General features: G+C 42.8%; 1 protein-coding gene and 1 pseudogene across 3 annotated transcripts; both read left to right on the top strand.

Moving 5' to 3' along the window:
* The window catches only part of LOC100584210, a 29,892-nt pseudogene extending 18,063 nt beyond the window's left edge, over positions 1-11,829 (top strand).
* SPRY2 (sprouty RTK signaling antagonist 2) lies at positions 10,448-18,614 on the top strand. Of its 3 annotated transcripts, none has more exons than XM_003257369.4 (2): positions 10,448-13,958; positions 16,834-18,614. In XM_003257369.4, the coding sequence occupies exon 2, from the start codon at positions 16,885-16,887 to the stop codon at positions 17,830-17,832; it is 948 nt and encodes a 315-aa protein (XP_003257417.1). In that variant the 5' UTR covers positions 10,448-13,958; positions 16,834-16,884; the 3' UTR covers positions 17,833-18,614. The 3 variants fall into 3 exon arrangements, with proteins under 3 accessions (XP_003257417.1, XP_003257419.1, XP_003257418.1); XM_003257371.3 differs by lacking the exon at positions 10,448-13,958 and adding an exon at positions 13,967-14,722; XM_003257370.3 differs by lacking the exon at positions 10,448-13,958 and adding an exon at positions 14,748-15,849.
* The last annotated feature ends 2,861 nt before the right edge of the window (positions 18,615-21,475 follow it).

The following is a 21,475-nucleotide window of genomic DNA, read 5'->3' as shown; positions in this document are numbered from 1 at the left end:
TATAATAACATCCCTATTGCATGTGATTAACTATATGTTAGGTCTTAGATAAAGCTTGACTCAAAGTTTTATTTGGTTGTGTAGAAACATATCATACATTGAAAAAAATAGCTCTGTAGAGATAATGAAGTGAGAATCTGGGTCATCTTTAGGATATAATATAGTTTTCTTTTTTTTTTCTTTTGAGACAGAGTCTTGCTCTGTTGCCCAGGCTGGAGTGCAATGGCGCAATCTTGGCTCACCACAACCTCCACCTCCCGGGTTCAAGTGTTTCTCCTGTCTCAGCCTCCCGAGTAGCTGGGATTACAGGCATGTGCCACCGCGCCTGGCTAATTTTGTATTTTTAGTAGAGACGGGGTTTCTCCATGTTGATCAGACTGGTCTCGAACTCCTGATCTCAGGTGATCCACCCACCTCGGCCTCCCAAACTGCTGGGATTACAGGCGTGAGCCACTGTGCCTGGCAGAATATAATATAGTTTTCTAAAAAAAAAATTCTGAATAACCTAAGTATCTCAATTCATAAGGCATCAGTAAATTTTATAATGACTTTCTGGCTGTCATTTCAAATATCACTGTATTTTTATTTACTTATTCCACTTAATTTTGTGTTACCAGATAAAATACAGTATGAAACATACTAAGAAACTGTTTGTTGTTTATCTGTAATGCAAATGTAACTGATTGTTCTTCATTTTTGTTAGCTCTGGCAGCTATGGATTAATTTAGGGTGAGAATTGTCATGCTTTGAATCAAAAATTTCATATAGGATCATCCTCTTTTATTATCTTTCATCATCCAAACTTATCCATCCACCACGCTTGGCCTTGTGAGTATGCCAATAAGCAACTTGGCTTTATCATTCATACCAAATGGATTCTGGATGATTCACAGAAAAAAAAATGCAAATGTCCAATGAATATAAGAAAATATGCTAAACTTCTGAAGCAAACAAAGAAAAAAATGAAACAATGAGATATTCTGCTTCATCTACCAGATAAGCACTTATTTATTTATTTATTTATTTTTGAGACAGAGTCTCTCTGTCACCCAGGCTGGAGTGCAGTGATGTGATCTCAGCTCACCGCAACCTCTGCCTCCCGGGTTCCAGCGATTCTCCCGCCTCAGCCACACAAGTAGCTGGAATTACAGGCACCTGCCATCATGCCCAGCTAATTTTTTTTTTTTTTGGAAAGATGGGACTTCACCATCTTGTCCAGGCTAGTCTTGAACTCCTGACCTCAGGTGATCCACCCACTTCGGCCTCCCAAAGTTCTAGGATTACAGGTGTGAGCCACTGCGCCCGACCTAAGCACTAATTTAAAATCATCTGGAATCCAGTTGGTATGAATGATAATGTTAAATTATAAAGATACTAGAAGGGCCAATAGTTTTATAATTTGGCTGCAAGAAGCTATTTTAAGCAACTGAACACAGCCAGAAACCATAAATGAAAAAAATTGATAGGCATGAGTTTTCATATAAGTTGAAAATGTCTTGTATGGCAAAACACAAAATAAAAGGAAAAATACTGAAAGTAGGTTTGAAAGATAAATAGAAAATGGGAGAATATTTGCACTTTTAAATAGGATACTTCAGAAAATAAATAAAGGACAAGCCTCTCAATTAAAACATGGAAAAAGGATATGAACTTGAATTCACAGAAAAAAAAGCAAATGTCCAATGACTATAAGAAAATATGCTCAACTTCTGAAGTAAACAAAGAAAAAATGAAACAATTAGATATTCTGTGTCAGATACCAGGTAAGCACTGATTTAAAATTTTGACAAAGCTTGCCATTGGTCAGGTTTTGGGGAAATAGTCACTCTTATAGACGGGTTAGAAAGGCAAACTGGAATAATGTTTTAGGGAGCATATTAGCAGTATTATTAGAAATTTTAAATATGCACACATTTGACTCAAATTCTATTTTCATGAATGTATACAAGAAAACACAAATGTGCAAATATAAAAAAGCATGCTTATCACAACACTATTCTAGCAAAACAACCTGTCCCCAAACCTCCAGATGTCTGGAATCTAATGACTAGCAATATGGAATTTTAAAGTAAATATTCACCAAATATTAACCAGAAATGCCACTATGATGTCTCAAATATACTTACAGAATTCTTTCTGGAATTTTTGTTTTTATAATTTTGGGAAATATTTGAGGTTTTTTTTCATACAGTGAGTATATAATTCAGAAGAGAAATAAATCCATTTGCTATTTGGAGAGCAATTATAGGAAAAAAGAATACATGCATTTTTTTCTGGATAATTCTGGAACATAAAGTACTCAGTATAAATTGATGAAAAATGGGTATTAAAATATACTAGAGATTTTTGTTAAAATTCTCTCTCTATTACTGAAAGCATACTAAATCCCTCCTGATCCCAGCTGATTCATTTTATAACACCTGCTGAGCCATGATGCTAGTGACTACATGGAATAGGTACTTACCCTTCAGGTACTATGGGCTGACAGAGGGTATTTGATATTATCTTAGATTTAAAAAGTATCATGATTTGTAATAACTTGAAAAGTAGTTATGAAGGTGGAGGGAAAAAAACTTATTTTATCAATTGTATGAAGTTCTTGGGAAATGAATGCCAAACACATGAAAGGAGTTGTTTGTCTAACCTGACAAAAACAAGCAATGGGGAAAGGATTCCCTATTTAATTAATGGTGTTGGGAAAACTGGCTAGCCATATGCAGAAAACTGAAACTGGACCCCTTCCTTACACCTCATACAAAAATTAACTCAAGATGGATTAAAGACTTAAACTTGTGAAACCTAAAACCATAAAAACCCTGGAAGGAAACCCTGGCAATACCATTCAGGACATAGGCATGGGCAAAGACTTCATGACTAAAACACCAAAAGCAATAGAAACAAAAGCCAAAATCAACTAATGGGATCTAATTAAACTAAAGAGCTTCCGCACAGCAAGAGAAACTATCATCAAAGTGAATAGGCAACCTACAGAATAGGAGAAAATTTCTGCAATATATCCATCTGACAAAGGGCTTATACCCAGAATCTATAAGGAACTTAAACAAAGTTACAAGAAAAAAAAACAACCCTATCAAAAAGTGGGTGAAGGATGTGAACAGACACTTCTCAAAAGAAGACATTTATGCAGCCAACAAACAGATGAAAAAAAGCTCATCATCACTGGTCATTAGAGAAATGCAGATCAAAACCACAATGAGTTACAATCTCACAACAATTAGAATGGCGATCATTAAAAAGTCAGGAAACAACAGATGCTGGAGAGGATGTGGGGAAATAGGAACACTTTTACACTCTTAGTGGGAGTGTAAATTAGTTCAACCATTGTGGAAGACAGTGTGGTGATTCCTCAAGGATCTAGAACCGGAAATACCATTTGACCCAGCAATCCCATTACTGGGTATATACCCAAAGGATTATAAATCATTCTACTATAAAGACACATGAGCAGGTATGTTTATTGTAGCACTATTTACAATAACAAAGACTTGGAACCAACTCAAATGCCCATCAGTGATAGACTGGATAAAGAAAATGTGGCACATATACACCACGGAATACTATGCAGCCATAAAAAAGAATGAGTTCATGTCCTTTGCAGGGACATAGATCAATCTGGAAATCATCATTCTCAGCAAACTAACACAGGAACATAAAACCAAACGCCACATATTCTCAATCATAAGTGGGAGTTGAACAATGAGAACACATGGACACAGGGAGGGGAACACCACACACCGGGGCCTGTCGGGGGAAGGGGGACAAGGGGAGGGAGAGCATTAGGACAAATATGTAATGCATGCAGGGCTTAAAACCTAGATGATGGGTTGATGGGTGCAGCTAACCACCATGGCACATGTACACCTATGTAAAAACCTGCACGTTCCGCACATGTCTCCCAGAACTTAAAGTATAATAAAAAAGAACAATTAAAAAAAAAAAAGAATTGTTTGTCTACTGCCACAAACCCTGGCCTTGCCTGGTGTTGAAATGCCATGATGATGTCTCAGACTTACAGGACTCTTTCTTGGAACTCAAATATGTCATCTTCTGCCTATAACTGAATTCTGTTGTAAGGTTATTGTACTTGCTACAAACCTAAGAGTCTTTTTCACTCACACCCTCAGTATATATGTAGAGAATTTTAGCTTCCTAATAAATCATTTAAAATTAGTGCTGGGATTACAAGCATGAGCCACCACACCCGGCCAGTGATTTTTATTCTAAGTCATATACAAATTCACATTTACAGGATCATAGTAGCGTAAAGAATTCAAAGCAGTGAAATACCACTGCATTCTACTGTACAACAAATACCTATGCCATTACATAATTTATTATAGGTGAATGTACCTGTTCCTCCTAACGGGGGATGGAGCTTCTAAACCATTTCAGATACAGGGCTCCATTCCAAAAATATACACTTCAATCCAGTGTTGGATAAGAGCCTAAATGTTGGATAATATCCTAAATGTTCCCTCAAATAAGAAGGAATTTACATTCTCAAGTCTCCAGATTTCCTGAACAAATAATTCGATGAGTAGATAGTCTAGTTAGAAACAACCATATCAGCTAAACAGGTCCCTTCTTCCCTAAAGCGTTTTATATACTTTGAAGAAGTCATACATGAAAGCAAAGTCAATGTACGGTTAAGATTTAATGTAAGAAACACTGTCTATTAATAGGTAAATATAGCTAAATACAGTTAAAACTTATTCTAAATCTCTAAATTATTATTCCTGTGTTTATGCAAACATAAAATAAATCAAATTCTACTAAGTTTAAAGCTTTTTGAAAGTATGGAAGCAAAACAGCTAATTTTACTAAATAAGCTATCAAGCCCCATTTAACTGAAGTTATTACAGCTACTTATTGAGAACTTCTCATATGCTAGGCTGGGTAGATACTTTATGTCATCCAATCTTCCAAATGACCCCATGCCCCTCTTTTACAGGTGGGGACTAAGGTTAATTATTTCAGTCATTTATTCATTCATCCTTTTTTTTTTTTTTTTTTTTTTTTTTGAGACAGTCTGGCTCTGTCCCCAGGCTGGAGTGCAGTGGCGCGATCTCGGCTCACTGCAAGTTCTGCCTCCCGGGTGCACGCTATCCTCCTGCCTCAGCCTCCTGAGTAGCTGGGACTACAGGCGCCCACCACCACGCCCGGATAATTTTTTGTATTTTTAGTAGAGACGGGGTTTCACCATGTTAGCCAGGATGGTCTCAATCTCCTGATCTCGTGATTCGCCCGCCTCAGCCTCCCGAAGTGCTGGGATTACAGGCATGAGCCACCTCGCCCAGCTCATTCATCCTATTGAAAACTAATGTTTGAGCTCCCTGTATGTATTAGGCCCTTCGGTGCTGGAAATACAATGGTGGGCAAAACCAGACTCGGATTCCAGCCCTCATGGACCTTAAAATACAGTGAAAGAGACAGTTATTAACGAAACAATCACAATTGCATGTATAGTTGCACCGGAGAAGGTCATGAGAAAAAAAGGTGAGATTTCACCTAGTCAGAGAAGTCAGAAAAAGCTTTCCTGAGAATATGACAGCAGGGATTTGAAAGATAAGTAGGCCATCGTGGGCAACATTGTGAGACCCTGTCTCTACAAAAAGAAAAAAAAAAAGTTAATTAGCCAGGCATGGCGGTGGTGCATGCTTGTGGTCTCAGCTACTCAGGAGTCTGAATTAGGAGGACTGCTTGAGCCCAGAAGTTCAAGGCTGCAGTGAGCCAGGATAGGACTACTACATTCCAACCTGGGTGACATAGCAAGACCCTGTCTAAAAAAAAGAAAGAAAATGAAAAAAGAAAGACAAATAAGAGTTAATAAAGCAAATAAGGTTAATAAGAAAAGTGCATCAGGGAATAGCATGTTATAAAGCCCTGTCGCAGGAGAGAGGTACTTCTGAGCAACTAAAAAGTAGCCTTCATAACTGCAGGGTAGAAAGCAAGAGAGTGTGTAAAAACAGAAAGAAGAGAAGAGAACAGAACAGAACAGAACAGAACTGGTATAACAGGAGTCTGGTGAGGGAAAACAGCCAGACCAGAGTAGGACCTTGAAGTTGTTTGAAAGACTTGGATCTTTACCCAGAAAGCAATGTGAAGCCAGGGGAGAATCTAAGCAACAGGCAATTCCGATCAGATTCGCCCAAAGTGGTCTAGATTGCATCCAAATCCAGATCTCTTGAACTACCAAAGTCTCTGGAACCTATTATGATATCAAAAGTTCAATCTTGAGCATCTTTTTCTATTAGCAATTACAGTTTAAAAAAAGAAAATAATAATGATTTTGAAAATCTAATTTCTTTTTCTTTCTTTCTTTTTTTTTTTTTTTTGAGACAGAGTCTCTCTGTCTCCTAGGCTGGAGTACAGTGGCACAATCTCAGCTCAATGCAACCTCTGCCTTCTGCGTTCAAGCAATTCTGCCTCAGCCTCCCAAGTACCTGGGACTGCAGATGTGTACCACCATGCCTGGCTAATTTTTGCATTTTTAGTAGAGATGGGGTTTCACTACTTTGGCCAGGCTGCTCTTGAACTCTTGACCTCAGGTGATCCATCCTCCTCAGCCTCCCAAAGTGCTGGGATTACAGGCATGAAGCACCGTGCCCAGACTGAAGATCTAATTTTTAATTTTGCTCATATATTTATTTTAACACGTTTTAGGATATAATGCAAGAAGGTCTCTGTGGTGTAAAATGAGGGTGAGAAGAATACCTCTCAAAAGTGCAAGGGGATTTCTCACATAGAACATGAACGGCAAACATTGTCCACTAATTGACGGCTTCCTTGAGCTACTTTTAAAATGTGTTCTTGAAAGTTAACAGACTGCTAACTTCTTATTTGAAATTACAGTTTAACACTTAATTTTAATTATTAATATAGTCATATCTTTCAAAGTAAAAAGCTTACTTTTACTTACATTCTTTACCCACCCATCATCATCCTGTTTGCTAATTTCTTTGTTATATAGTTTAAAACTAGATGTTCCCTACAGCTTTATTTCCAGTTACCTAACATTTCCATAAAGATTTATTTGTAATTTAATAAGTATTTAATATTTCACCTATTAAAAATCATAGCCCTGGCCAGGCACGGTGGCTCATGCCTGTAATCCCAGCACTTTGGGAGGCCAAGGTGGGTGGATCACTTGAGGTCAAGAGTTCAAGACCAGCCTGGCCAACATAGTGAAACCTACCTCTAGAAAAAATACAAAAATTAGCCGGACATGGTGACAGGCTAATAGGTAGCCTGTAGTCTCAGCTACTCAGGAGGCTGAGGCAGGAGAATCACTTGAACCCAGGAAGCAGAGGTTGCAGTGAGCTATGATTGTGCCACTGTAATCTAGCCTGGGCGACAAAGCAAGACTCTGTCTCAAAAAACAAAACAAAACAATCATAGCCTTAACAAACTTGTTTCAGTCACTTCCTAATAATTAAGCAAAACACAATGGTAATTTCTAGAACAGCAGAATTACTTAACTTCTGCCATTAAAGAATTCAAAAACTGTGAATTTCCTTTTACAAAATTAAGACTTTAAAATATTATCTTATTTTAATCATACTTTTTTTTTCTTAGATGGAGTTTCACTCTTGTTTCCCAGGCTAGAGTGCAATGGCACAATCTTGGCTCACCGCAACCTCCGCCTGCCGGGTTCTAGCAATTCTCCTGCCTCAGCCTCCCGAGTAGCTGGGATTACAGGCATGTGCCACCACGCCCAGCTAATTTTTGTATTTTTAGTAGAGACGGGGTTTCACCATGTTGGTCAGGCTGGTCTCAAACTCCCGACCTTAGATGATCCGCCACCCGCCTTGGCCTCCCAAAGTGCTGGGATTACAGGTGTGAGCCACCACACCCGGCCTAATTATACTTCTTAATTTCATTCATTCATTGAAAAGCATTTATTGAGTGTCTAGTGTCTACAGAGATCAGAGTGAGAGCTTTCTTTTTTTAAGAATGAAATGCTGGGCTGGGCACAGTGGCTCACTCCTGTAAGCCACTGTAAGCTACTTTGGGAGGCTGACACAGAATGATCATTTGAGCCTAGGAATTCAGGACCAGCCTGGGCAACATAATAAGACCTCATTTCTACTGACACTTTAAAAAATTAGCCTGGCGTGGTGGCATGTGACTGTAGTCCCAGCTACTTGTGAGGCTGCGGTGGGAGGATCCCTTGAGCCAGGGAGGTCAGGGCTGTAGTGAGCCATGACCACACCACTGCACTTCAGCCTGGGTAACAGAGTGAGACCTGTCAAAAAAAAAAAAAAAAAAAAAAAGAGAGAGATAGCGAGCAAAAAAAAGAAAAGAAAAGAAAATGAATGAGAGGGTGAAGAATCTTCCTGTTTCAATTCCAGGTTCCAAAGAAGTCCAAGGCAGCCTTGATATATAGTCTCCAGATCCTTGGAGCAGTCTATTCCTTTAAAGTTCCACCCAACACAATATGCACAAACAAAGCTGTTTCTACCTACCCCACAATATTCTCAAATGATTCTCTGTAACTTCAAAACACTTCCTGTCCAAAGGAACAAACAAACTAAATCTGCATGCAATCATAGTCCGTTTACCAAACTGAACAATTTTGGACTTGATCTGTTAGCGGAGGTTAATTCCAAGCTGGCCCGCAGCCCTGATATTGTGTGGCATCTGCACAGTAAGAATGGCTTAAGTGGAATCTGTTTAACTACATCTTTCTTAGAGAACAAGTTGAACTTCCTATGCCCTTTTGACCAAGTGTCCACATAATAGGAAGTATAAAACCAAAACCCTCCAACTATTCAGGGGCTAAAATCTTCCAACTGCTACTAATCTTGGCCAGTAATATCCAAATACTAATTTCAATTCATGATTTTCACTTATATGATCCAGAACATAGGGGATCAAATGTTAAAAACAAACAAAAACAAACCCAGGGCTATTCAGGGAAATACAGTGAAAGAATGCAATGTCCTCACTGATTAGGTTTTGTCTGCACACATCAGTCCTACAAAGAAGTTTAATCTTCAAACCAAAGGACAAATAAATTGAAAAAATAATGAGAAAAATCGTGTTGGCTAGCAGAGAAATTCTGTTTCTGCCTTGTTATAGAACTTCAGTTCACATCAGACCTTGCATAAACTGTAGTCATAATGTGCATGCATCTCACAGGAGTATTCATTAATTAACCAGTAAAAATCACCAGGTGGATCCCAGTTGAATACAAGGCCTCCGGAAAAAACCAGACCCGCAGGAGCCTGGAGCTCAAGGTCGACTCTGCAACACCACCCCTCTTATCCTGAGACAACCCCAGAGCTTTCCTCGAGTTTAGTTAGGGATAAAGAATATATCTCCAAAGAAGGTTAGATCCAGAGATAACTGTTTCCAGTCCTTCAAGCAATCTAGATAAGAACTCAAGTGGTCTATTTTGAATTCCTTTGCATCTTTTGTTACAGCCACTCCCAATTCCCTCCTAGAGGCATTATCAACAGAACTTGGGAAATTCAAAAGTGAACTGACTAGAGTCACGGTTGTCAAAACAAAAGGTCCATCATTACAAAACCCTTTGTCTCAGGAAGGTCCCTGAAGAGGCCATGCATAGACTAATTTTACTATTGCAGTTGGGCTGTTAGGAGAGATAATGGTTGAAAGCCCCAAATTGTTAGTCCTGGAAGCAGCACACACTGTTACATTCTGTGCCATCTTCAAATAGATTGCCTTGGTAATAGAACTAACAAACTAACCAAATAGCTATTCATTCTTCTTTTTCTCAAGAATGTGTGATATCATTGGAAGATATCAGTACTAGGACTAAACCTATTAAGGCCAAGTGGTTTGCTCAATCACAGAAAAATGAGCTACAGTTGCTAAAAGATGCACTCTCCCGTTACTACAACATAAATTCAAAGCTTACACCAGCCTGCAAGTGCAATCTTACAAATATCTCACTTCAACTCACTCAACACACCTGCTAGCAAAGAAGCATGTCTATTGATGCCTTCAACCAAAAATTGGAAAAAACAAAATGCACATATTTTATGTACTGTCTCATTGAAAAAAGTTGAGATTATAGTTGTAAAATGAAGTAATTATAAATAAATGAATACAGAATATAAAATGAAGCTAGAGATGACAGATCCCAAGTGTGTGACCAGAGTCCTATTTAATGACAAGTACTAGGAAGGTATGTTACTTGGTGAGTATTAGAAACTTGGGGCCAAGCGTGGTGGCTCATGCCTGTAATCCCAGCACTTTGGGAGGCCGAGGGGGGTGGACCGCTTGAGGTCAGGAGTTTGAGACCAGCCTAGCCAACATGGTGAAACCCATCTGTACTAAAAAAATTACAAAAAATCAGCTGGACTTGGTGGCGGATGCCTGTAATCCCCACTACTTGGGTGACTGAGGTAGGAGAATCGCTTGAACCCGGGAGGCAGAGGCTGCAGTGAGCCAAGATCGCACCATTGCACTCCTCCCTGGGTAGTAAGAGGGAAACTCCGTCTCAAAAAAGAAAGAAAGAAAGAAACTTAGAAGTGAGTTATTGGTGCAGCATGGATTTCCATGGATTCTGTATTTTCCAGCATTAGGCAAATGGCAACACCTGTTCATGCGTCAGGGTTGTCTCTCTAGAACTTTCCACAACACATTTGAAAATAGGTTTGTGTGTGTGTATGTGTGTGGTCTTAAGTTTTGCCTTACATTCTATCATACTTCTGAAAGTATCTTCCAAAATTAGTCTCAGTTATAATTTTGGAATGTAACATGAGAATCAGTTTGGGGACAAATTACAATAGCTGCAACAGACATTTCATTGTGCATGCATCATACATATACAAAAACATAGTTCCTCTTTTGGATTATAATTCTCTAACTAAACTTTGGAGGCACAATATAGTAGCTTTATACTCTTCATTCTCTGAAAAAGAGTAACAGTTGCAGTAATTAATATAAAGACTAAGGAGTAAATTAGAAAGAATCCAACGGATTCTTATGTTTATCTTGAACTTAAGTTACAGGTTAAATGTTTTCCCAGTCAGCAAACTGGAGATTGTGAGGAAAGGGGGTGGGAGAAAGAGCTAGATGACATGAGATTCTTTATAGCTCATGAAAGATAAGATACAAATTTCTAGATTTTCCTCTATTAACTCCATAAAAATATAAGGTTCTCTAAACAGCTGGAAGTTCCTGATCTAAATTCCATTGCATGATTTGATCCCTAACGATGTGTCTTCGCAAAGTTCCTGCAGCGCTGGGAGACGAGCAAGGCACAAGTGTCTCCTAAAAAGCCGCCATCGAGTTTGAAGAGGCGAAGAGACGGCGTTGCTTTCACCTGCTCTGCTCGAGAGACTTGCTGGCCGCACACCGGCAGCACGTTCCCGCCTAGCCTTGCCCAACCAGGCTTTGACCCTCCCGAGCAGACAGGAGGGAAAGCTATCTTCTGTGTCGCTTATATTAATATCTTTGTATTCATTTTAAACCAGCCGACCTAATGCACACACGTTTTGGAAAGTAACCCAGCCGGTCCGCGTCGAGTCCCGGAGAAGAAAGCAGCCTCAGCACAGCGCCGGGCGGGCGCCCCCTGGTGGCCAGAAGGGCCGCGAGCGCAGCGGCGCCTGCGTTCACCGCCGGCTCAATGGATTCGGGCGTCCGGCGAGCGGCTGTGGCCGGAGAGGCCCAGCTGTCTTGCGCCCGCAGTGCCGGGACGCTCAGGAGCAGGCCGTTGTAGCCTCGCCCACCCTCACCTTAGGGGTCGGGGGACATAGGCCAGCGCCCGGAAATAACGCATGCCACGTCCCTTGCCATCTCTGGTTCCAAATCCCTAGAGAAAGAGGAGAGCCCTAGAGAAACATGGAGAAGTCAGGGTGAGAGCGCAGCGAGGCAGAGAGCGCGCTGGGGACATTCTAGAGCAGGAGCTCAGAAGAAGGCAGCTAGTTCCAGGGTGGCTGCAAATGGATTGGGTTAAAGCTGGACGAATGAAGCACCATGTTTTCCTAATACTGCTTTCAAGAACACCCCGCATGGGGCAAGATCGCAGGTGCTATTCGGGAATTTTGACCGTACAAGCAGGTACTTCCCTGTAAAGTAAAAGCATTCTGTTAAGTCGCTCTACAGAATGCAACATTAGGCGTGTGTATGCGCAAGTTTTAATTTTCCACTGGTGCTCCCACGTGAAGGCACATTTCTTAGTAAATGAACGGCAGCTAGGACAGTGCATATGTATGCATTTTCTATCTTTTTTTTTTTTTACATGGGAAAGAATAGTACACCTTCAACATGGACAACAGAATCTTGAGAAATGTTCTAGGTGGCAAGAAAAGTGGGAAATTAAGGATGACTTTTGGTTAAGGGAAGAAGGAAATCTGCAGTGAGCCAACCCTTCCCTCCCCCCCGCCCCCCCATTTCGGAAGCCCATGCTGTCGCCCTGAGTAATCATGTTCCTGTCTATTAATGAATTAAATTAAAAGGCTTAGACTGTAGACTTTAGCTATTGCATGAAGCAAAATAGTAAGGAAGCTCTTCAAAAAGCCTCCATTCATAGATAACCCCCCTTAAATATGAAATTCTAATAAACGGAAAAACTACAAGTCGACACAATCAAAAGCAAATCCCAGCAAGAGCAGAAGGTACTTGAAACTCGAATCTGCATTCCGTTCCTCCCGTACAAGGCTCGGAGGTGGGGGAGGCGGTTTGTGCTGGTGCCTGGTGTATAATCGGGTTAATCCAGTAGACAAAGAATAAACCAATAGCCCTCCCACCTCACTTCCCGCTCCCCTTCCCCTCCCCCTTCTTCTCCCCCCGCCCCAGCCCCCGTCACCCCCTCCGCAAAGGGGAACAGAAAAGGGGAGAGGTAGACTTGAAATGGATTTCGGATAAAGTCTTAAAACCTGCAACTTGTTTTTCATGCTAACACTGCGTGGCCCGGATTAGTCTTAAATGTTCATTCCCCTTTCCTGGTGGCAAGGAGAAAGTTCCTTAAGTCAGCTGGAGCCTCTGGCTCGTCCTCATTGCCTCTGGGGAAACCTTAAGGTCAGTGTTTCCTTGAAACTAGATAAACTGACCCTGCCGTGCCCAGCCCGGCCCCGCGTGACGGCGCCCGGGCGGCAGGACCGGCCTGGGGACGCGCGGGGCGGCGCGGTTGCCCTTTTGAATGCCTCCTGCGGCTCGGAGCGCTGGCGGGCGCTGGAGTGTGAGTGAATGTAGCCCCGCGGAGCCAATGAGCTGGGACCGGATGCGATATATCCTCTGGGACAACAACTGCTCTGTTCCGCCTCGGATCCACATGACGCCATTTACTGCTGCCGCGGCCGCCGCAGAGCTCCTTGCCTCCTCCGGAAAGGCGAGGGCGCAGGCCAACGGCGAGCCCCCCCCCGGCGGGCCCCAGACCCTCCTCCTCCTCCTCCTCTTCCTCCTCCTCCTCCTCCGCACCCACCGCCCCCGCCTCGGCCTCGCTGCCTCGCCTCCACAACGCCCAGTCTGCACCGCCGAGAGCTGCGCGCCGCAGCGCTAGCGGAGGAGAGGGGCCGGCGGAGCGCGCAGCGCCCAGGCCCCCGCGCCCGCCCGGCCCGGCCCGCGCCCCCGCGCCGCCTCAGCTACGAAGCGGCCGCGGCCGCACCACTTGGCGATCTGGCTTTAGGTTCTCCGTAAGGCCGTTTTCTTTTGCCATTCGCTCATCTGCCAGGAAAAGGGACTTGCCGTTGGCGCTTCGGCCTCTTGTTCATTGAGAAAAAAGAGGAAATACTCCGCGTGCGCTTGTAGAAGGGGGGTCGTCTCCAGCCCCGAACCCCGGAGTGTTCATCAGCGGGGAATTTGGCTCCGAATTCTCTTTTTTTCTCCCGCCGATTGCTCGGAAGTTGGTCTGAAGCAGAGGTTGGAAAGAAAGGAAAAAAGTTTGCATCGAGACTGGATTTATTTGCACATCGCAGAAAGAAGAGAATCCAAGGGAGAGGGGTTGGTGCAAAGCCGCGATCACGGTGAGGCACGTTTGGCTCTTCCCCTCCCGGCGCCGCGGCCGGCGCGTTGTGGGCAACATGGAGTAGGTGCAGCCGGACCAGGAGTTGGGTCCGTCTCTCCCCGAGCCTCCCTTTCTCAAATCCCGCAGGGTCTTCGCGAGGATCCGGGGCGCTCCCCGCGGACCTGCCTCGCCCGGGGCTTGGGCTCGGCCTGCCTCTGCGGGGACTTCTGTATGCACCCCGTGCAGTGTCCCCGACAGGCGACCCCGCGCGCCCGCGCTCTAGGGGGTTGGGACGGAGGACAGCTAGCCTGAAGCCTGCTCCCAGCCGTGCACTGGCCTCGAATTCGGCGCTGAGAGCGGGAGAGGGAGAGAAAAACACTTCGTATTTTCCAGGTCGCCTTTGCAGGCGCCCGCATTTCTAACCTGTTCCTCCTCTTGGTGGAAGGCAAAGTCCAGGGCGAGGCTGTCCCTAGGCGGGGCGCTGGTGGGGCTGGGGGACACGGGTTGCCCACCTCGGAGGCAGGAGACCCCCAGGGTGAGAAAAAGGCAGGGTGCTGGGTGGAGGGAGTGCCCGCCTCTGCTCCGTGTGGACGGTCTAGCCCGGAGCGGGTGGGAGCGTCGCCCTGCCTGGCGCCGGGTCTCTGCGGTTCGGAAGTGCAGCTCGCTCTCTTCCGTTCTTCGTGGTCAGCCTGGGTCACACTTATTTTATTTTTGGAAGCTCGGGCTGACCCGGCGCAGGAAGAAAGTCATCAAGCGGTCGCGATCATTTTCCATTACCTGAAAGTAGGTGGCAAAAGAGGCAGTTTTTTAATTTCCTTTTGTTGTTGTTGTTGCTGTGTTTTAATTTGGATTCTTGTGTGTTTTTTTACAAAGCAGTTTCTGTGTCCGTTTGCCCCACCCTAGAGCTGAAGTTCTTTTCCCCTAATCCTCAGTCTGATCACACACTGTTCTTAATGGGGGTTTCAAAGCACTTTCAAAGGGGAGGGGGGACTGGGAAAGAGAAGAGGGGCGGAGGTGGGGAGTCCAGCTTCGAAGAAGGAGGCCAGGGATCGGATCGGCAGAAATCACTTAAAAAATAAAAATAAAAAAGCCCCCTTTTCTTTCAAAGATGCTACTTTGACTGCAAGCAAATCTGCACCGAAAGTTTACAGCTCCGGAAGCTGGGTCCTGCGCGCCCGGAGTGAGCAGTGGGACCCTGGAAAATGCCCTTTTTTAAAAAAAGCAATTTTTCTTTCACTTTAAGAAATATGATATCTTTTTTTTTTCTCTCGACCCAAAAGGAGATAGGCGTGTGCAGATTACAGGCAATGCCCCCTTCGGTCAGTGCAGCGTGGAGTCGTTGTGTGTGCTTGGGTTGGACTTGTTCGTCCTGGCTGCGTGTCAGGCAGGGCTTCGTGCTTGCGGTGTCGGGGTGGGAAACCTGTGCCGGATGTCCGAGGGGCTTTGCAGAAAGCCTGGCAGTGGGCGGCGTGACCTCTGCCTGGGGGCGGAGTGGATCCTTGGGGCTGGAAGGCAGTTCTCTTGAGTTGGGGGAGATCTTAGCTGGGGAGAGGGAGGCGGGGGAAGTGTGCTCCTGCATTTCGTGACACGTACCCTTCGGAGGCGCCCGCGGCCCCCGCCTGTCTGTGAGTCTGGGGATCGTAAGCAGGGGGGCAGCCTGGCCCATGGACAGCGTCAGTCCGCCTGGAGAAACTCCCCTGGGGATCGGCTGTGTCCCACCTGCTGGGGACGGTGTTGGGGCACGGAGAGGCTATAAACTAAGTGAAAGCAAAGGGCAGCGTTGTCTTCTGCCATTCTTTTGGAGGTGAGGAGATCCGGTTTCCAGCACCGCCTTGCTCCGAATTGGGAGACGTTTGTCACCTGCCTTGTTCGCTGTGGCCTCTATTCTAAAGAGCGGAGATCGGATAAAGGTCCGCTTTTGCCTGTTTTGTACTTTTTATTGTCATATAGGCTTGGGAAAGGGGGTGATCGTTTTGAAATTGAAGAAGGACTGCAGTTTAAGGAATTCCTTGACAGAATGCTAGTTACGAAATGTGACATTTGAATTTTTAAAACGCTTTTCTGGTTATTATCACTTCGTTTGTGTTCTCAATTAGCAGGGAGAACAACCTTTTAGCTGCAGAATCTAAGGTGGTGTTCTAGGCTATCAGATTGTAAAATACTTAATTCTTAAGTTGTTGAGAAGTTGAAAATAAATTCTTGTCTTCTTGTTGTTTAAGTTTGCTTTAATGTGTTTCTGGCACCTAATAGGATTTGATTTGCTTTTAGTTCTGTAACTTTGTGCTACTATACAATTAAAAAATGGCATGATTGTTGTAAAATTTATACCTGTTCTTGGGTATTTACTTTTTTGCATGCCATATTCATTCTACCGGGTTTGAAAAAGTTACAGAATGCCGTATACGTCACAGTTAGTGTTTGATGTAAAAGTAAAAATTAAGAACCAAGAAAGAATCTTCTAGGCTGCATTATTAACGCTTAAGACAAAAATGACTATGACAAATGGAAACCTATTTCAAATTTTGAAAGGATTTTCAACTTTTGAAAACATTGGTAGCAGTGTTATATTCCAGAAATACTTTCTTGCGATTTTTACATTGAACCTGAACCTTACAAATTGTATGTTTCTTTGAATAAGGAATTCTTACTTAAGTGACTCAAAAATCAGCTTTGTATTGTTGTACATCACAGGATTACAGAATTGTCAGTAGCCCGCCGTAATTTTTACTTTTGGGTACATGCATTGTTGATCCTATGGCTAATACCTCCCTACTGCCATTCCATTTCAAATCCTGTTTCTCTAGGGAAAGTGGGAAGTGAGGAGTCAATTCAGGTGGGTGGAGAGTGGGAAGTATCTTAGAGTATCAACCGTTCTTTCCTCTTGGCTTCCTCAGGAGTTCAGATGTGTTCTAAGCCTGCTGGAGTGACCACACTTCCAAGACCTGATGGAGGCCAGAGCTCAGAGTGGCAACGGGTCGCAGCCCTTGCTGCAGACGCCCCGTGACGGTGGCAGACAGCGTGGGGAGCCCGACCCCAGAGACGCCCTCACCCAGCAGGTACACGTCTTGTCTCTGGATCAGATCAGAGCCATCCGAAACACCAATGAGTACACAGAGGGGCCTACTGTCGTCCCAAGACCTGGGCTCAAGCCTGCTCCTCGCCCCTCCACTCAGCACAAACACGAGAGACTCCACGGTCTGCCTGAGCACCGCCAGCCTCCTAGGCTCCAGCACTCGCAGGTCCATTCTTCTGCACGAGCCCCTCTGTCCAGATCCATAAGCACGGTCAGCTCAGGGTCGCGGAGCAGTACGAGGACAAGTACCAGCAGCAGCTCCTCTGAACAGAGACTGCTAGGATCATCCTTCTCCTCCGGGCCTGTTGCTGATGGGATAATCCGGGTGCAACCCAAATCTGAGCTCAAGCCAGGTGAGCTTAAGCCACTGAGCAAGGAAGATTTGGGCCTGCACGCCTACAGGTGTGAGGACTGTGGCAAGTGCAAATGTAAGGAGTGCACCTACCCAAGGCCTCTGCCATCAGACTGGATCTGCGACAAGCAGTGCCTTTGCTCGGCCCAGAACGTGATTGACTATGGGACTTGTGTATGCTGTGTGAAAGGTCTCTTCTATCACTGTTCTAATGATGATGAGGACAACTGTGCTGACAACCCATGTTCTTGCAGCCAGTCTCACTGTTGTACACGATGGTCGGCCATGGGTGTCATGTCCCTCTTTTTGCCTTGTTTATGGTGTTACCTTCCAGCCAAGGGTTGCCTTAAATTGTGCCAGGGGTGTTATGACCGGGTTAACAGGCCTGGTTGCCGCTGTAAAAACTCAAACACAGTTTGCTGCAAAGTTCCCACTGTCCCCCCCAGGAACTTTGAAAAACCAACATAGCATCATTAATCAGGAATATTACAGTAATGAGGATTTTTTCTTTCTTTTTTTAATACACATATGCAACCAACTAAACAGTTATAATCTTGGCACTGTTAATAGAGAGTTGGGATAGTCTTTGCTGTTTGCAGTGAAATGCTTTTTGTCCATGTGCCATTTTAACTGATATGCTTGTTAGAACTCAGCTAATGGAGCTCAAAGTATGAGATACAGAACTTGGTGACCCATGTATTGCATAAGCTAAAGCAACACAGACACTCCTAGGCAAAGTTTTTGTTTGTGAATAGTACTTGCAAAACTTGTAAATTAGCAGATGAATTTTTTCCATTGTTTTCTCCAGAGAGAATGTGCTATATTTTTGTATATACAATAATATTTGCAACTGTGAAAAACAAGTTGTGCCATACTACATGGCACAGACACAAAATATTATACTAATATGTTGTACATTCGGAAGAATGTGAATCAATCAGTATGTTTTTAGATTGTATTTTGCCTTACAGAAAGCCTTTATTGTAAGACTCTGATTTCCCTTTGGACTTCATGTATATTGTACAGTTACAGTAAAATTCAACCTTTATTTTCTAATTTTTTCAACATATTGTTTAGTGTAAAGAATATTTATTTGAAGTTTTATTATTTTATAAAAAAGAATATTTATTTTAAGAGGCATCTTACAAATTTTGCCCCTTTTATGAGGATGTGATAGTTGCTGCAAATGAGGGGTTACAGATGCATATGTCCAATATAAAATAGAAAATATATTAACGTTTGAAATTAAACTGAGCTGTTTTGTCTTCTTTTATCTTTTGTTTCTTTCAAGTGTAAGAAACTACATTTTACGTTAAGGGTAACATTTTAATGAAATAGTTAATCATTTGTCTACAGAATTATTTTATGATTGCTGCTTTAAAGTAAGCTGGATTTGATGATTTTCAGAGACAATTCTAGCAATCAAGAGAACAACATTTAACTTACTATCTGTACTTATATGAGAGCTGATTTTAGCTGTATGATCTTGTTCTTCCCCTCCTGCCTTTTTTTTTTTTTTTTTGCAGATTATCTGACTTGTGTTCTGCAGAAGTTTTTTGTTTTTGTTTTTGTTTTTTAATCTTTGATTCAGGAGACTTTCCTTAAAAATTAACAGTTAAGCTTTTTCTTTATATACAGTGTCAAGGATTAATTCCATGATGATAATTCAAAACTAGTGAAATGAGTTTAGCTCAACAAACATTTATTAATGTCACCTGTGTCTCAGACATGCAGTATTCACAGATCAGTTCTTACAATTAAGGCCAAAAATATTTTCTTGACTTAGCTGATCGTGGCAGTGCTTTTTCCAGTCTATTTAACTTTTGACTCTGAAATATTACCATTTTACCAAATTCCTTATGTTAGAAAAGACATGAAAAATAGAACTTGCTTTGATTCTGATATTTGGTATCATAAAATTTGATCTGATACTGGTCTTACTCAAGCCAAAGAAGGCCAATTTAAGGCCCTTGACTTAATCAGATTATTCAGAAAATTGTTGCTCTGGGAAAAAGATGGAGCATGAGAGTCAGTGTGCTTGGAGTTGTCCTTTAGAAGCAAAGGTACAGCAAGCTGCTGCATGCCTATCTTGACAAATACTAGGTTTTAAGTCACTTGATTAGTCACTTTGTGGCTGATGTTTTTTTTTTTTTTTCCAAAAGTTTGTACTTTTGCTGCCAAGAGTCACCGGAAGTCTAGAAAATAATTTACCTGTCATTATTGTTTAATCTCTTGTTTCCTGTTCTGAGGCTCCTTCTTAGTACAGATTGTCTTCTGTTTTGTTTTTTAAAATTGGCTTTCAAGGAACTATATAGCCTCCTACATTAAGACATTGCTCTAAGGACCTTCAATTTCCTCTGACTTCTTCTAAAAAACATAGTTAACTTAGAAATGATTTAAGTTTCAACTTTGAGTTACTGAATGTTTCCATTCTAACACTCTTAAAACGTCACCCTGGTGGTCTAAGGAAGAATTCCGTTGCTGGAAAATAGGGTAGGGTTTCTTATTCATTATATAGTTTTCAAGATTTGTAAAGCACAAAAGTTTTGACCGATTAGCTTTGTTCATCAAAAACTGCCATGTGCATTGACAGAGATCTTTTTGGTATAGAAATTGTGAGTTAAATTTTTTTTTCCACCGCATAAGTGGCTTTCAAAGTATTCTTAGACATATTGCATCAGATGCCATTGAGTGTTTATTGAAAAAGTAACCTCTTCCCATAGTTACTGAGTCAGAATCTGATGGTGTGGCCTAGGAATTAGCATTTTTAATCATTCTACAAGTGATTATGTGCAGTATGGCAACTACTGACCTAGGAATTGCTTTCTAACTTAGCTGTTTTTTTTTTTTTTGAGACAGAGTCTCGCTCTGTCACCCAGGCTGGAGTGCAGTGGCGCAATCTCGGCTCACTGCAAGCTCTGCCTCCCGGGTTCCAGCCATTCTCCTGTCTCAGCCTCCTGACTAGCTGGGACTACAGGCGCCCGCCACCACGCCCGGCTAATTTTTTTGTATTTTTAGTAGAGACGGGGTTTCACCGTGTTAGCCAGGATGGTCTCGATTTCCTGACCTCGTGATCCACCCGTCTAGGCCTCCCAAAGTGCTGGGATTACCGGCATGAGCCATCGCGCCCGGCCTCTAATTCAGTTTTTTAATGGGCTCTGATCTCTAAAATATAACTCACTGGTTTGAATATAGAGCATAAAATGATAGTCAAGTGAAATTGGAAGAGGATTTGAATTAAGTATATTAAGTCCTATGAAAATAATTTGTTTAAAGATAAATAAGAAAATTGGAGCCCAGGCATGGTGGCTCACACCTGTAATCCCAACACTTTGGGAGGCTGAGGCAAGTGGATCACTTGAGGTCAGGAGTTTGAGACCAACCTGGCCAACATGATGCAACCCCGTCTCTACTAAAAATACAAATTAGTGGGCATGGTGTCAGGCACCTATAATCCCAGCTACTTGAGAGGCTGAGGCAGGAGAATTGCTTGAACCTGGGAGGTGGAGGTTGAAGTGAGCCAAGACCGTGTCACTGCACTCTAGCCTGGACGACAGAGTAAGACTCTGTCTTAAAAAAAAAAAAAAAAAAATTGGATTTCTCAAGAAGCTTCCAACTAACCTGTTAAATGTTGACTTTATCTATATACCAGCATAGAATTAATTTTCAAAATATGGAAGATTAAATATTTATATCTAATAGATTAAAAGCAACTGGCACTCACTCATTCACTGCATTAAAAATAATTTCTTTTTTTATTTTTATTTTTATTTTTTGAGACGAAGTCTTGCTCTGTCACCCAGGCTGGAGTGCAGTGGCACGATCTCAACTCACTGCAACCTCTGCCTCCCGGGTTCAAGAGAGTCTCCTGCTTCATTTCAGCCTCCTGAGTAGCTGGGATTACAGGCGCGCACCACCATGCCCGGCTAATTTTTGTATTTTCGGTAGAGACTGGGTTTCACTATGTTGGTCACGCTGGTCTCGAACACCTGACCTCAGGTGATCTGCCCACCTCAGCCTTCCAAAGTACCGGGATTACAGGCATGAGCCACCGCACCCAGCAATTTTATTTATTTTTATGTTATTATTTTTTGAGGCGGAGTTTTGCTGT

This window comes from Nomascus leucogenys, chromosome 5 (genome assembly GCF_006542625.1).
Source record: "Nomascus leucogenys isolate Asia chromosome 5, Asia_NLE_v1, whole genome shotgun sequence".
NCBI classification, from domain to species: Eukaryota; Metazoa; Chordata; class Mammalia; order Primates; family Hylobatidae; genus Nomascus; species Nomascus leucogenys.
This window is presented reverse-complemented; position numbering and strand designations above follow the sequence as displayed.

Bases quoted from the DNA above. Each gene is read 5' to 3' on its own strand.
- SPRY2 (XM_003257369.4), top strand. From the start codon at position 16,885: ATGGAGGCCAGAGCTCAGAGTGGCAACGGGTCGCAGCCCTTGCTGCAG.